The following is a 13,221-nucleotide window of genomic DNA, read 5'->3' as shown; positions in this document are numbered from 1 at the left end:
ATGAAACCAGGACACTTACCTTGGCACAGTGTATGTGTGTGTGTGCGGTTCTCTGTGATTTCATCAGGTGTTGATCTGTGTAATCACCACTGCAGCCAAGATGCAGAACCATTCCAACCCCACAGGGAGCTTCCCGTGCCACAGCCACTCCCGTCCCTCTGACCCCTGGCCTTGGAAACCTCTCATCGATTCTCCATCTCGTTTTAATATCAAGAATGTTACATAACTGAAATTACTCAATATGTGATACTTAAAAATTTTTCTATTTTTTTCCATATTGTAGTGATATCTGTATTATGTGATTTGTTTTTTGAGGTTGGCCTATTTCATTCAACAGAATGCTGTGAGAGCCATCCAAGCTGTTGTGTAGGTTGTTTCAAGTTTTTGGATGTTAGAAATAAGGCTGCTATGAACAATTGTGTACGTTTGTGTGTGTGTGGGCATAAGTTTTCATTTCTCTGGAATAAATGTCCAGAAACTTCACCGCTGGGTTGTATGGTAGGTGTATATTTAGCTTTTTTTTTTTTAAGACAGAGTCTCGCTCTGTCGCCCAGGCTGGAGTGCAGTGGCGCAGTCTTGGCTCACTGCAAGCTCTGCCTCCTGGGTTCACGCCATTCTCCTGCCTCAGCCTCCCGAGTGCCTGAGACTACAGGCGCCCGCTACCACATCCGGCTAATTTTTTGTATTTTTAGTAGAGACGGGGTTTCACCGTGTTAGCCAGGATGGTCTCGATCTCCTGACCTCGTGATCCGCCTGTCTTGGCCTCCCAAAGTGTTGTGAATGCAGGTGTGAGCCACTGGGCCCGGCTGTATATTTGGTTTTTTAAGAAACTGCCAAACTATTTCCCAGAGTGGCTATACCATTTTACATTTGCACTAGCAGTATTTGAGAGATTCAGTTTATTTTCATCTGTGCCAACATTGGGTGTTGTCACTGCTTTTGATTGTAGCTGTTCTGGTAGATGTGGAGTGATGGTTGATTGTGTTTTTCATTTCCATTTTCCTAATGCTAGTGAGGTTGGACATCTTTTTGCCATTTGTGTACTCTGTTAAGTAAATGTTTTTCCATCTTTAACTTCTAGTTGTGGTGTTTGATTATTTTTTTTTCCTTGTTGAATTTGGAGAGTTCTTTACATATTCTAACTATGGGTCCTCTGTCAGATATGTAGTTGGACATATTTTCTTTGTTTTTAAGATGGAGTCTCGCTCTGTTGCCCAGGCTGGAGTGAAGTGGCTGTATCTTGGCTCACTGCAACTTCCGCTCTTGGGTCCATTCTCCTGCCTCAGCCTCTCGAGTAGCTGGGACTACAGGTGCCCACCACCATGCCTGGATAAGTTTTTTTGTGTGTGTATTTTAGTAGAGAGAGGGTTTCACCATGTTGCCAGTCTATATCTTGTCTTTCCATCTGTTGAGATTCAGAGAGGCTTCAGTGGATCCAGTGTTTTTAATTTTGGTGAGGTCTGATTTATTGCTTTTGTTACTTTTGTGAATTGTGCTTTTGGTATCATAGTAAGAATTTCACAAAACTCTTTGTTGAAGATTTTCTTGTATGTGTATTATAGCTTTATATTTGAATATTTTTAAAAAATTTTTTTGGTAAGGTGAGAGATTTAGGTTGAAGTTCATTTTTTAGCCAGTGTGTATCCACATATTCTAATACCGCTTGATTGTACATGAGCGAGGCTCTCTGTGACCTTGGTTCTGTTCTCTTCTCCATCTCATCAGTGTGTCAGTTCCTGCCAGTACCACACAGTGTGCTGTACTGTGGCTTTATGGAAAGTCTTAACGTGGGTAGGCTGATTCTTCTTCTTCTTTTTCAGAAATCTTTAAGTTATTCTAGTTCCTTTGCCTTCCCATATAAATTTTAGAATAATCTTGTTCATATCTACAAAATCCTTACTAGGATTTTGTTAGGACTTGTGTTGAACCTATGTATTATATTAGTTTGGGGGGAATTGACATGTTTTCTATGTCGAGTCTTCTAGATCATGAACATGGTACCTTTTGCTCCATTTTATTTGGAGATAATTTGATCTCTTTCACCAGCGTTTTATAGTTTTCAGCATGCAAATATTAGATTTATTCCTAAGTATTTTTTTGTAGTGATTGTAAATGGTTTGGTATTTAAAATTTTTGATTCCACATTTTCTTTGCTAGTGTATAGAAATACAGTTGATTTTGTATGTTTAACCTTTATCCTATAACCTTGCTGAACTCACTGGTGGTAAGAGTGGTTTTGTAGATTCCTTGTAATCTATAAAGAGAGTCATGCCATCTGCAAATAGCAGTGGTATTACTTCTCCCTTTATGGTCTGTGTGCTTTGCCTTGTGGAGCTGGCTAGAACGTACAGCATTGTGCAGTGGCGTCGAGAAGGGGCTCCGTCACCTTGTTCTTTCCCAGGCAGGAGCTGGCAGTATTGCAGCATTAAGCAGATACGGACTGTGGATTTTTTAAAGATCCTACTTAACTAGACCAGATAACTATCTGTAGTTTTTTTTTTGTTTTGTTTTTTTAAGAAATCTATCTTGCATTAAGAAACAAAATAAAGCATTGGCAGAAGTGGGCTAATACGTAGTTTTGTCAGACCCAGAAGCAGGCTTTGGAGATGTAAGCTGCAGAGTCCTTATCATTGTGGTGATAGTGGAAGCCACACAGAAGGATGATGTTCTTGAAAAGGTTGGGAGACATGTGGTATAGCTCTGTGACGAATAAGGAGGTGACACCTTTGGAAAGAGGATGTATTGGAAAGGAAGAGTAATGTCCGTCCTTTTTGGCAGGAGGAAAACTAGGGGAGGAAGAATGAAATAGTGGTGGTGACTGTGACTTTTATTCTCAATTGGTAACGTCAGGTCAATTGAGTAAGGATATGATTAGGATTCAGACGAGGGCTGAAAAAAATGGGAAAATTTGGTCATGCTTTGGTAGGGATCATCAATAATCAGCAAAAGAAAATCAATAATAATTTGTATTGAACTAGGCATAAATTTACGGTGATATATCCATCAGGGAAGAGCCTGGGTGATGACAGAGCTGAGGAAGTGTGGTGTGGAGAGTTGTGGTGAGGTAGGTCCCCACGACGATGGGAATTGATGAGTTTGTAGGGGCAGAGGGTTGACTGCTACCAATTTACTGGCTGTGGGAGTGGCTGAGAAGCAAGTGTTCTGAATTTGTGTGGGGAAAGGCTAAGTGCTTTTCTTCTGTGGTCCATATGTTCCCTTCTTAAAGAAGGTGGGTGTTCTCACCACTGTTTACAGCCAAGAACCGAAAGAGTCCCTTTTGTGACAGGTAAGGGCCAGCCCAGAAATGAACCAGGTCCCAACCTGGTGACCTAAAGCCCTTCCTTTTTGCTTTCTGAACTGGAAAAATTGCTAGGACATGGAGGTGTGGCCCGAATAAGATCCTGATTTGCCGTCTTTGAAGTGGAATAGCTCTGTGGTAAATGCCTGGTCTCCCCATCCTAGAGGGACATCACCGTGGAGATCATGGGGTTGAGAAGGTTGAGAATCTGTGTCCAGGCTGTTAGGTGGTTTTTAGTGTGTGTGGAAAATCACTGGGTACTGGGGGAGACTGCGGGACATTCATAGAGGAAATGGTAACTGGGCACTGATGGGTGCAGTGCTGGGGACATGGACAGTGCGGTGGTCATGGTGGGGACTCTTCACAGACCCTGTGTGTTTTGGAAGTGGTACTTATTTGGCCGTATTAGTAACAGTACCATGCCAGTACTGTACTAGTCAGGCAGTTAACAAGAATTGTGAACTTCAGAATGTTCTCAGTCTCATCATAGTGTTAAATACATTATTGAATTTTTCTGGTTTTTCACATGATTTTGTTTTTACCAAATGGAACATAACAGCCAAATTTTAGGTTTTACTTGTAATATACTCCTTTTCTTAAGGAAAATATTAAGAATATATTTGAAAATGTAGATGGTAGCAGGAAAAAAACCCGTGTTTGGGGGAGTTAAAACAGCTTAGTAAAATATCTTAGATTTGTCTATAAAGTCTTTATCTTTTATTTTTTATTTTTTTCTTTTTGAGACAGGATCTCGCTCTGTCACCCGGGCTGGAGTGCAGTGGTGCCGTTATGGCTCACAGCAGTCTTGACCTCCAGGGCTCAAGCAGTTCTTTCAGCACAGCCTCCCGAGTAGCTGCAACTATAATCATGTGCCACCACACCTGGATACTTTATTTTTATAGCGGCAGGGTCTTTCTGTGTTGCCCAGGCTGAAAGTCTTTATCTTAATGAATTGGGATCATGTGGAAAAAGCTAGCTGAGCCATCTTGGCAGCCTGTAATCAGTCTGTGTGGTGCTGAGGAATGTCCTACTGCCATATGGGATGAGAGGCAACCTGAGGTATTGTCGTGCTCTTCCTGTTCAAAAGATACCTGCTACACTGAGAAATGGCTATGGAAATTAAACCCTGCACCATAGAGAATCATACTATACATTTAGCAAGTAGATTAGTCTTGTTTGTTTATTTATTTCTTATCAATTTTCAGTTGTCAATGTTTGCTACTTTTTAACTTCCCAAATAGCCAGGCATTATAAAATTCACTGTTACTGACATTATTATTTGGTGGCTCAGAGAATAGAAGATTTATACAATTAGTTTAACTGCAGGAGGAAAATGTTTGAAATATTGCAATACAGGTAGATTGTAACTCATATTAATGAGTTGTAAATATTTCAGTGTATTTCTATTTGTAGGTCCTGTAAGTAGTAAGGATCATTTTTAAATGATTATTAAAAGACTGAGCGAGTGAGCTTTAATTTCTTCATGGCTTGAGACCTGCTTTCTCATTTTTATTTGACAAAAACCCCAACTTGGACACTTGGAAAAATTGTTCTGATTTCTGTCTTTCACAACTTGGAATCTTTTTCCTGCGGGTGAATACACCTTTCTGTAAGCTGTTGTGAGGCACATTGATAGTTCTCTGGTCTGGGTTAATGTCTTTCTCACGAGATTTACATTTCACCTGTTATCAAAAATCACTTTGTCCTTAGGAAAGTGGAGCCAGTGAATGGCATTTCCATAAGAAGGGAGGGGAGGTATCAAATGCTGGGATCATTCCAAGTTCTAACGTCCTCAGCTAATTGGCAGACGTTGGGGGCACAGAAGCATGTCATCTTTTAAGAAGACATTAGCATTGTGTTGCTTTTAAATTGGATATAATAATTGTCTAATTTTGGGGAGGTGGAGAGAAAGGAGGCAAAAACTATGGGAATTATTTAATTGTGACTAGTTAAAATTTTAGAAGATAGGCTCTTGATGTGTTAAAATGCTTTGTTTAATGTTGTGATTTGGTTATAGAGGCATTTTACGAAAAGCTGCTAATCCTAAAACATTTTAAGAAAAAAAGTATAACTTGTACACTACTGGATTTAGTTTCAGCTGGACTTGATGGTGTAAGGCAATTTAAATATAAAGGGGAGAATGTTTCTGAATAATCAATAATTTAGAAACTATTTCGCATACATAGAAGTGCTATTGAGGAAAGCTCCCAGTTACTGTCTCCCAAGGACTTCTGTTTGCTGCTCTCTTGTTTTGCAATATTTACCAGTATGCCTTCCGCACATTTTTGTCCTCAAAAAATTCCCCGTATTTCATTTTCCCTTTTTAGCTCTACTACTCAGTGAGGCTTAAACTTACCGTTTTCGTTACAGTGTTTCTGTATCCTTGGGACTCATGCCCTTTACTCCTAGCGTGGAAGTCACCTGACTCCCCCACATAGAGGTTTCTGGCTGCATGATCCAGGGGCAGTTCTGGCACACCTGCAGGCCTTTCACACCCCACGCCTGCTGCGAGTGTATTCGTTCAGTTTTGTGTAGTAACACATGATTTGATAGTGGCGTCTTAACCACTACTTTATTCTGTCTGTACACAATAAAATTATTAGTAATAACATTTTTACATGTTATCAGGTGTTAGTAGCACAGTGATATGAATAATGTAATTGTATCATCAAAGTCTAGGCATCTTAGATTTACTGGTACAGGATTATAGAGGAAAAACGGAGTAAAGTGTTGAATATATATGTTTTTAGCAGCGGGCATGTAATTTAGAGTTTCTAAAGAAGAGTGATGTCAGTGAGGCATTAGTTCATGTAGTTGCTGACAGTGATGTTGACATTAAGGTTTCTGTTGCTGCTGTTGTTTACAGTGCTCATGTTTTGCAGACAGTGGTCTTGCATTTATAGTATCTTTTGTCTGGAAGAGCATGTTAATATCAGATAATGCTATAAAGTTTATATTTTCTAAATTTTATATGTATCTTTTCAAATACTTAGATGTAAATATTTGATTTTTCATCTTGAATTTGTCTGACTTTTGTATACTAGAACATCAGAGTAGATAATTATGTGTCGTAGAGCAAAAATTCATATCTGATTCCATTCTTGAAGAATTTTGCTCTATTTGAAATGCTGAAGAGAAATGCGTTCATTTGAAGCCTGTCTTGCACCTGTGACCCAGCTTGCAGTGTGCTCTGTTGATGCCAGTGCTGTCCAGCAGAACTCACTGCAGTAACGGAATATTCTCCGTCTGTGATGTCCACTATGGTAGCCCCTAGCCCGGGTGCCCACTGAGCTCTTGAGATGTGGCTAATGTGACTGAGGGAACTGGATTGTAAGTTTTATTTAATTTTAATTAATTGAAATGCAGGTTGCCACATGGAGCCAATGGATGCTCATTTGGACAGTCCAGGCCTGGCTACTGTCTGTGCCCAAGTTACTGTTGTGAGGAGGGTGACCTTTTGAGTGGGATGTTGGGAAGCAGGAGAGTGAAGACTGAGGCCTCGGGGGCTTCCTCCGTGGGCGGCATTGTGCTGCGCTTTCGTAATGTATTAAGTCCACTTTCGTCAGTGCTTTGCAGATGAGCGAACAAAGACTCAGACCAAGGAGCTTCCGTAGGGTCACTTGCTGCTGATTGTTTCCAAAAACATGACTTTAAAGTCCATGTTTTTCCATTGTGTTTTGTTGCCTGCTCACAAGTGATTCATTTTTTTTTTTTTCATCATCTCTTGAATGGCTGTGGTGCCATGCCTGGGCTGAGGAAAGGTGGTGCATGAACTTGAATAAAAGCTGGCCTCTGCCTGTTGTCAGCTCAGTGAATGGACATGATACTGATGTGGTAGGGGGTTGAGATCCAGGCTCTCATTTCAACTCTGACGTTAACTAGTGGTTTAGTCTTAGAGAAGTCACTTGCCTGTGGGACTTCCAGTTTTCTCAACTATGTAATGTGGGAGTCCGGCATCAGTATAGTGTAGTTGCAGGTGTCTGAGATGGTAATTCTTAGGTAACATAACTAGGATTTTCCTGGCACTGGGAGTGTGTGCTGTCACCAGGTAAAAGAGCGATGATTTATAGCTGCTGTTGGTGGGAGAAATTGGGGAAGGAGTGCCCATGAGCCCCTGTCACGGGGGAAGGCGACTCATAGAGTGGAGGAGAGCACAGAGCAGTCGCAGTCTGCATGGCACCACAGTGGGGGTGCTGGAGGGAAGGAGGCATGTGAGAGTGTTCGAACTGGACAGTACAAGCAACAGGTAAGGTGAGAGAAATAGTCATTGAAAGCTTACTCTTTTTTATTTGAAGCCTTATTTAATTTTTCTTTCATTCAAGCATAAACAGATCAAATATTATCATCATTTTACTGAAATCTACTTGACCATTTCCTTTCCTACCTTACCAAGAAATAGTGATGGTGAACACACTTGTTTTGACAATCTTCAATCACTTTAACACCACCCTGATTTATAACTGTCGATAACTGTCGTAGACTTGAAAGTATGCTTTCAGTTTGGAGGTGTTTGGTTTATTGTTTCAAAAGTGATGATGGCAGTGCTAAGATATTCCGTTCTTGCAAAGCTCAGTCTTTGTGTGCTATGGTGGAAGTTCTAGAATAAGGGTGGGGGGAGCTGGCTTCCTTGGCAGAGCATCAGCCCCGTGAGAGAGTGCTGCTTAAGGGAGCAGTGCTTGGCAGTCCTTCTCATGTTGGAACAGTCCCTGTTAGGGATGGGCAGCCTCCGAAAAACCAACCTCTGACCTTTCAATGTGAAGGTCTTCCCAGCACAGCTGAGAATTAGATGAATAGTCATAGGGATAGTACCAACTTCAGTTGAGAGACACACACACATGCGGCCTCATAAGGTATGCTACTATGGGAGATTTATGAAGTTTACTTCATATATTCAAATTGATAAATTCAAATACTGAAACCTGTAAGTTTTCAGTATTTGTAAAGTGATTTCTGAAGCATGAGAGCATTACGATTGTAGTAAGGATGTGGCACTCCAGCGTGGGAGACAGTAGTTCTGCGATGGAGCTCTGATGTGTCAGCCTCATTTTATAATCAGCCGTATGCTGTCATTTTTATGCAAAATTTTTTGTTAACTTTTAAGCTTCCTTTGTCACAGAAATGAAGAATATTTGACTTATACAGCAGGCTTTCTATTCTAGCCTTGAATATAATTAGAAGGTGAGATTTAACAACTTCCTTTAATAAGCCATTCTGAGTCTTTCTCTACATTTTGAGAATTTGAATTAAACCAAGATGTTAATACTGAAGTTTAAGTTCATGATTGTTTTGTGCTTAAAAGAGATGAATTTGATACCTTTTCGTCATTTTCTGAAGTATTTTAAGAAAAGTTACTTTACTAGAAACTCTATACTCTCCAACCCCAAATAATGGTTTAGATGACCAAGAAGGGGAAGAGTGCTCCTGAAACCCAGACACTATTGGAACAGGGTAAATTTAAAATTAAAATATTTACTGCGTAGATGAAGAGAGCTATGTGGAAATACAGTCAAGCTTTTATCATTAGAATATCACAGGAAACATTTGCATCTCTTTAAATATTGGATTGAGCTGTAAATCTTTTTTTTTTTGGTAAGATGGAGGCTTGCCCAGGCTGAAGTGCAGTGGCATTGTCTTGGCTCACTGCAACCTCTGCCTCCCAGATTCAAGCTATTCTCCTTTCTCAGCCTCCTGAGTAGCTGGGATTACAGGTGCCTGCCACCACAGTTGGCTAATTTTTTTATTTTTAGTAGAGACAGAGTTTTACCATGTTGGCCAGGTTGGTCTCGAACTCCTGACCTCAGGTGATCTGCCTGCCTCGGCCTCCCAAACTGCTGGGATTACAGATGTGAGCCACCATGCCTGGCCTGAGCTGTAAGTCTTAATATTACATTAGTTAATACTACTGGAAAAGGCATTTTTTAAGAGTGGAAAAAGTGATTATTACTTCAGAGAATGAGTCACATCCTGGATTAATTGAAATCTGAGGACTTTTATCATTGAATGGTATATTGGGAATTACCAGTGGGTAACCTATAGCTATGCCTTTTCTCAACATACAGAGCATTGACCGCCTCAGAATTAATGGTTTTATTTTGGCAGTAAGAGTGTCTAAACAGAAAGATAATTCCCCAGGAGTTCTAGAAGCCATTGCATATTTATATAAGACTTTGTATTTTTATGTCAAATTTAAATTTGTGTAACCAACCTTTTATAAGAAAAACCCCACAGATTAGCATTAGGTGTGCTATTAATGTCTGATAAATACAGAAACAATCAATATTGGCTCTAAATGTGTACTATTAGTTTGAACTTTTTTAAAAAGCAAAAAAAAAAGTACACAATATGTATCTTTTGTTTCATACAGTTGCTGTGATTGGCTGATAAATATTTGTCAAAGAAAGAAAGAACTGAAAGCTCGCACAGTATGGCTTGGATGTCCTGAAAAGTGTGAAGAAAAACATCCCAGGAATTCTATAAAAAATCAAAAATACAATGTGTTTACCTTTATACCTGGGGTAAGACTATTGCATTCTTGGAGATGGGTTGTGTGTCAGACATTGCTGGCTTCCTTTGCTGTAGGACGGAGCCTGTTGAGACTCTGACTTAGGTATTGAGTTGTGTCACATCCAAATCAGTGTCCTTTTGCTTTTGAACCATCTGTGTTCCCAATAATTGTTAAATAATTCATGTGTATTTTTAATGGCTACATCATAGAGTGCAGCTCAGGAAAATGTACAGTTTGATTATTGCCTTCAGTTCTTGATAAACATAATATTTATATTATTTTAGAAATATAGTATAGACATAATGAAGTAAAGGTAAATAAAATGATCAGAAAACAAGTTATACATTTTGTTTGACTGGGAACTAGTTTGGAGAAAAAAGTAAATGTAATGTTTAAACCCTGCCAAGATATTTCACAAAGAAAATGAAAAATTTTTTTATATTGAAATGATACAGTAACAAAGTATCTGAAATGTGCATATTTATATATAGATGTCTTTGCTGCTTCACATTATAAATCTCAGACCTTGTTATATTGTTATATCATTAGTTATGTTTAATTGGGTATTATGTTAATTTTAAATACTGTGGTTTAAATATTTTATTACTTTTTTGTTGCTAGTGATATTACTGGCTTAAATTATAAAACAGTTCACATACAATTGGAATAGTTGAATACTTTTTGTTTTTTGTATGTCATTCCTTATTTTAATAGATTTATCTATCTTTCTAAAGGAAAAGGAAGCTGGTATTGATTATATTTCTATACCAAAGTTTTTGGCATGTTTTAGGTCTTTTATTTGCAAGAAAAGCTCTTGATTACATGGAATGTGGGCGGCTTTGTCTTGTATATTTAATTTAAATAATCATGCTGACATTGTATTGGGCATTGATTTTACCCCCACCCCCACCTCATCCCCATCCACCTAGTGATTGGCAAATACTTGGTATCTAATGTACTTCTTTATTAAAACCCACAAAACTAATGGCTTCATAATTAAAAGACTGATCTTTTGTCAGGATAATAAAATGTAAACTGTCTTATAGGCAGATAAATATTCACATCTTTATTGAATGAAGCCACTGTTTTCTGCTTAGGTTTAAATTATTAAATACTCACAGATCTCAGAGATTGGCTAAGCAGTGTACGTTTTCCTAAAGGTCAGCAGGTTCAGTCAGTAGACAGTAGAGTATTGATTACAGTCGTTTAAAGCCAGCAGTGCAGCTTCACTTTGATCAGTGTAAGTCCACACAGCCTGCCCAGATTGGCTGCGTGCTGAAAATACCTGTGGATGTGACTGTATGATGATTACCATGTATATGAGTTTTTTATCTTAGATTGTCTCTGAAATTAGTCTTTTCATCTAAAATGTAGTATTTTAGAAACATTTGGTAATTACACAGTAGGAATTCTATGTCATTTTTACCATGAATGGCAATTTCTAAATTGCTAATAGATATAATTTATGCTAACTGAGATTTTAAAGAAATCACTAAGGAAAAAGCACTTTATTTCCTGCTGAGATTAATTTATGAAATAATTCAAAACATTCTTAGACAGCAGGTTGAACGTGATTATGAACATAAATGCATTGTCAGTGTAACTGATTTTGAGTCCCACACATCGCTGTATGATGATGCAGATAACCTCATTTTCTGAAAACAAGTTGCAGACTCTGTAGGTCAGCAATGAGCACTTAACCCATTGCCCTGCTTGGTGAAATTTTCATACCTTCCAAGTGGCATAGAAATGGCATCCAAAGAGATTGCAATTTGTAAGTTGCAGGTTTGCAAGTTTGATTTGAATTGTGATGTGCTGTTTGAATTATTCTCATCTGTAAACATAAGTTTTGTTCCATTTTGATTTTCAGTGTAAATCTAATAATTAGAGGCATTTGTAAATTGAGATCTATTCATGTATTAGATCTTGGGTTTTCGTCCCTAAAGATAATGATTTGAAGTAAAAACCAAAACCAAAACCTTGCAGTATTGACATTCCTAATATTTTATTGAATGGTGAAATTTCTTTTATATTTGAAAATATTAAGAATTAACAACCCAAAGACCATAAGAGTAGGCAGGTAGTTGTCTTCTTGAAAATTGGTCTGCAGTTACAACTTCTTATATTTTGTCTTTTTTAATGTTTTGAGGGAAGTAAATACTCACAGGAGATTAAGGCAGTCTATCTCGTGAAGTCAGCCTGTTCACATTTGGCTTGTTCACTCAGTCTTTGTAAAGCCACCTGGATGTCCATGTTAAAAAAAAAAGTGGCTATTTATTTGTTTTTTTTACCACTTCATAAATATAAGATTAATATGTCTTTTTCATTGTAAGATTTTCTGAGTCATTATCAAGATACACCTGTATATTTACTGGCTTACTAACATTGGGAAGGTTTTGCTATCTTTTTTTGATGTTCATGTAAAAACTTACTAAATGAGTATGGAAAACTGGAAAATCTCATATAAGAAAAATAAAGAAACTTTTAGGTGATATTTTTTAACATAATTGAACGTCCTAATTGTCTTATTTTCAGTTTATTTAAAATATATTTTGGGAGTAACCTTACCTTTCTTTGTGATATAGCTATTAGAAAGCCAATGTGAAAATTAATACATTTACTTTGAATCAGAACATATTCTCACTGTTTGATGGAAATGTGGTTATATGTTGTGCTGATTTTAACTGTTTAATTTAGGTATTAAATTTTTTCCTTGTAGGAATTTTATTAATTTTCTCTTTTCCTTTTTAGGTTTTGTATGAACAATTCAAGTTTTTCTTGAATCTCTATTTTCTGGTAATATCCTGCTCACAGTTTGTGCCAGCATTGAAAATAGGCTATCTCTACACCTACTGGGCTCCTCTGGTAAAAGAAAAGACTTTAAAAATTAAGTTAAATTATGAAATATTTAGAATATAGTTTTAAGAGTTGAGATGGTTAAAAGTTAAGTTGACCAGATTTTACAAACATGATGTTGTTGCAGTGCATCACTGAACTTCTTGTAAAAGATTTTGCTGAGTGACTTCAGTCCCTCTGAGAACCATGGGAAGTGTGGTGGTAGCACGCTGCCTGTAGAGTGGTGGCAGAGGGGTTTTCCTTGGTCATTCTGCACCTGTGTTAAGGGTGCAGGTCATCAGCAGCTCGCTCCTGTGTGATGCAGCTGTTGGGAATGGGGCTGTGGGTCTGTTCTGTTACTCTCTCCACACCCTGACCATGGTGAGCATTCTGAAATATCCAAGTGCAGTACATAAACGATGTCTGGTTGACATCTCAGTGCATAAAGTTTTTCAAAAGGCCAATGATGCAATGATGCTTGTCAATGAATGTTTCCATTTCAAACGTATGCTGTCTTGATAGTCTTAAGCTATTGGCTGATAGTTTTCATTGACTTTTAGCTTGTACAGACAAGATGTACATC

At 38.2% G+C, this 13,221-nt stretch overlaps 1 protein-coding gene across 7 annotated transcripts in view; it reads left to right on the top strand.

Moving 5' to 3' along the window:
* The window catches only part of ATP9B (ATPase phospholipid transporting 9B (putative)), a 293,323-nt gene that overhangs the window by 29,732 nt on the left and 250,370 nt on the right, over positions 1-13,221 (top strand). For 6 of the 7 annotated variants that reach the window (XM_008013727.3, XM_008013730.3, XM_008013726.3 and 3 more), the window contains exons 3-4: positions 9,663-9,813; positions 12,555-12,668. The exons of the other annotated variant lie outside the window; for it this stretch is intronic. In XM_008013727.3, the coding sequence (XP_008011918.2) occupies positions 9,663-9,813; positions 12,555-12,668 (265 nt within the window). The remainder of the gene's footprint in view (positions 1-9,662; positions 9,814-12,554; positions 12,669-13,221) is intronic. 7 annotated transcript variants of the gene reach the window in all.

This window comes from Chlorocebus sabaeus, chromosome 18 (assembly GCF_047675955.1).
Source record: "Chlorocebus sabaeus isolate Y175 chromosome 18, mChlSab1.0.hap1, whole genome shotgun sequence".
Classification (NCBI taxonomy): Eukaryota; Metazoa; Chordata; class Mammalia; order Primates; family Cercopithecidae; genus Chlorocebus; species Chlorocebus sabaeus.
This window is presented reverse-complemented; position numbering and strand designations above follow the sequence as displayed.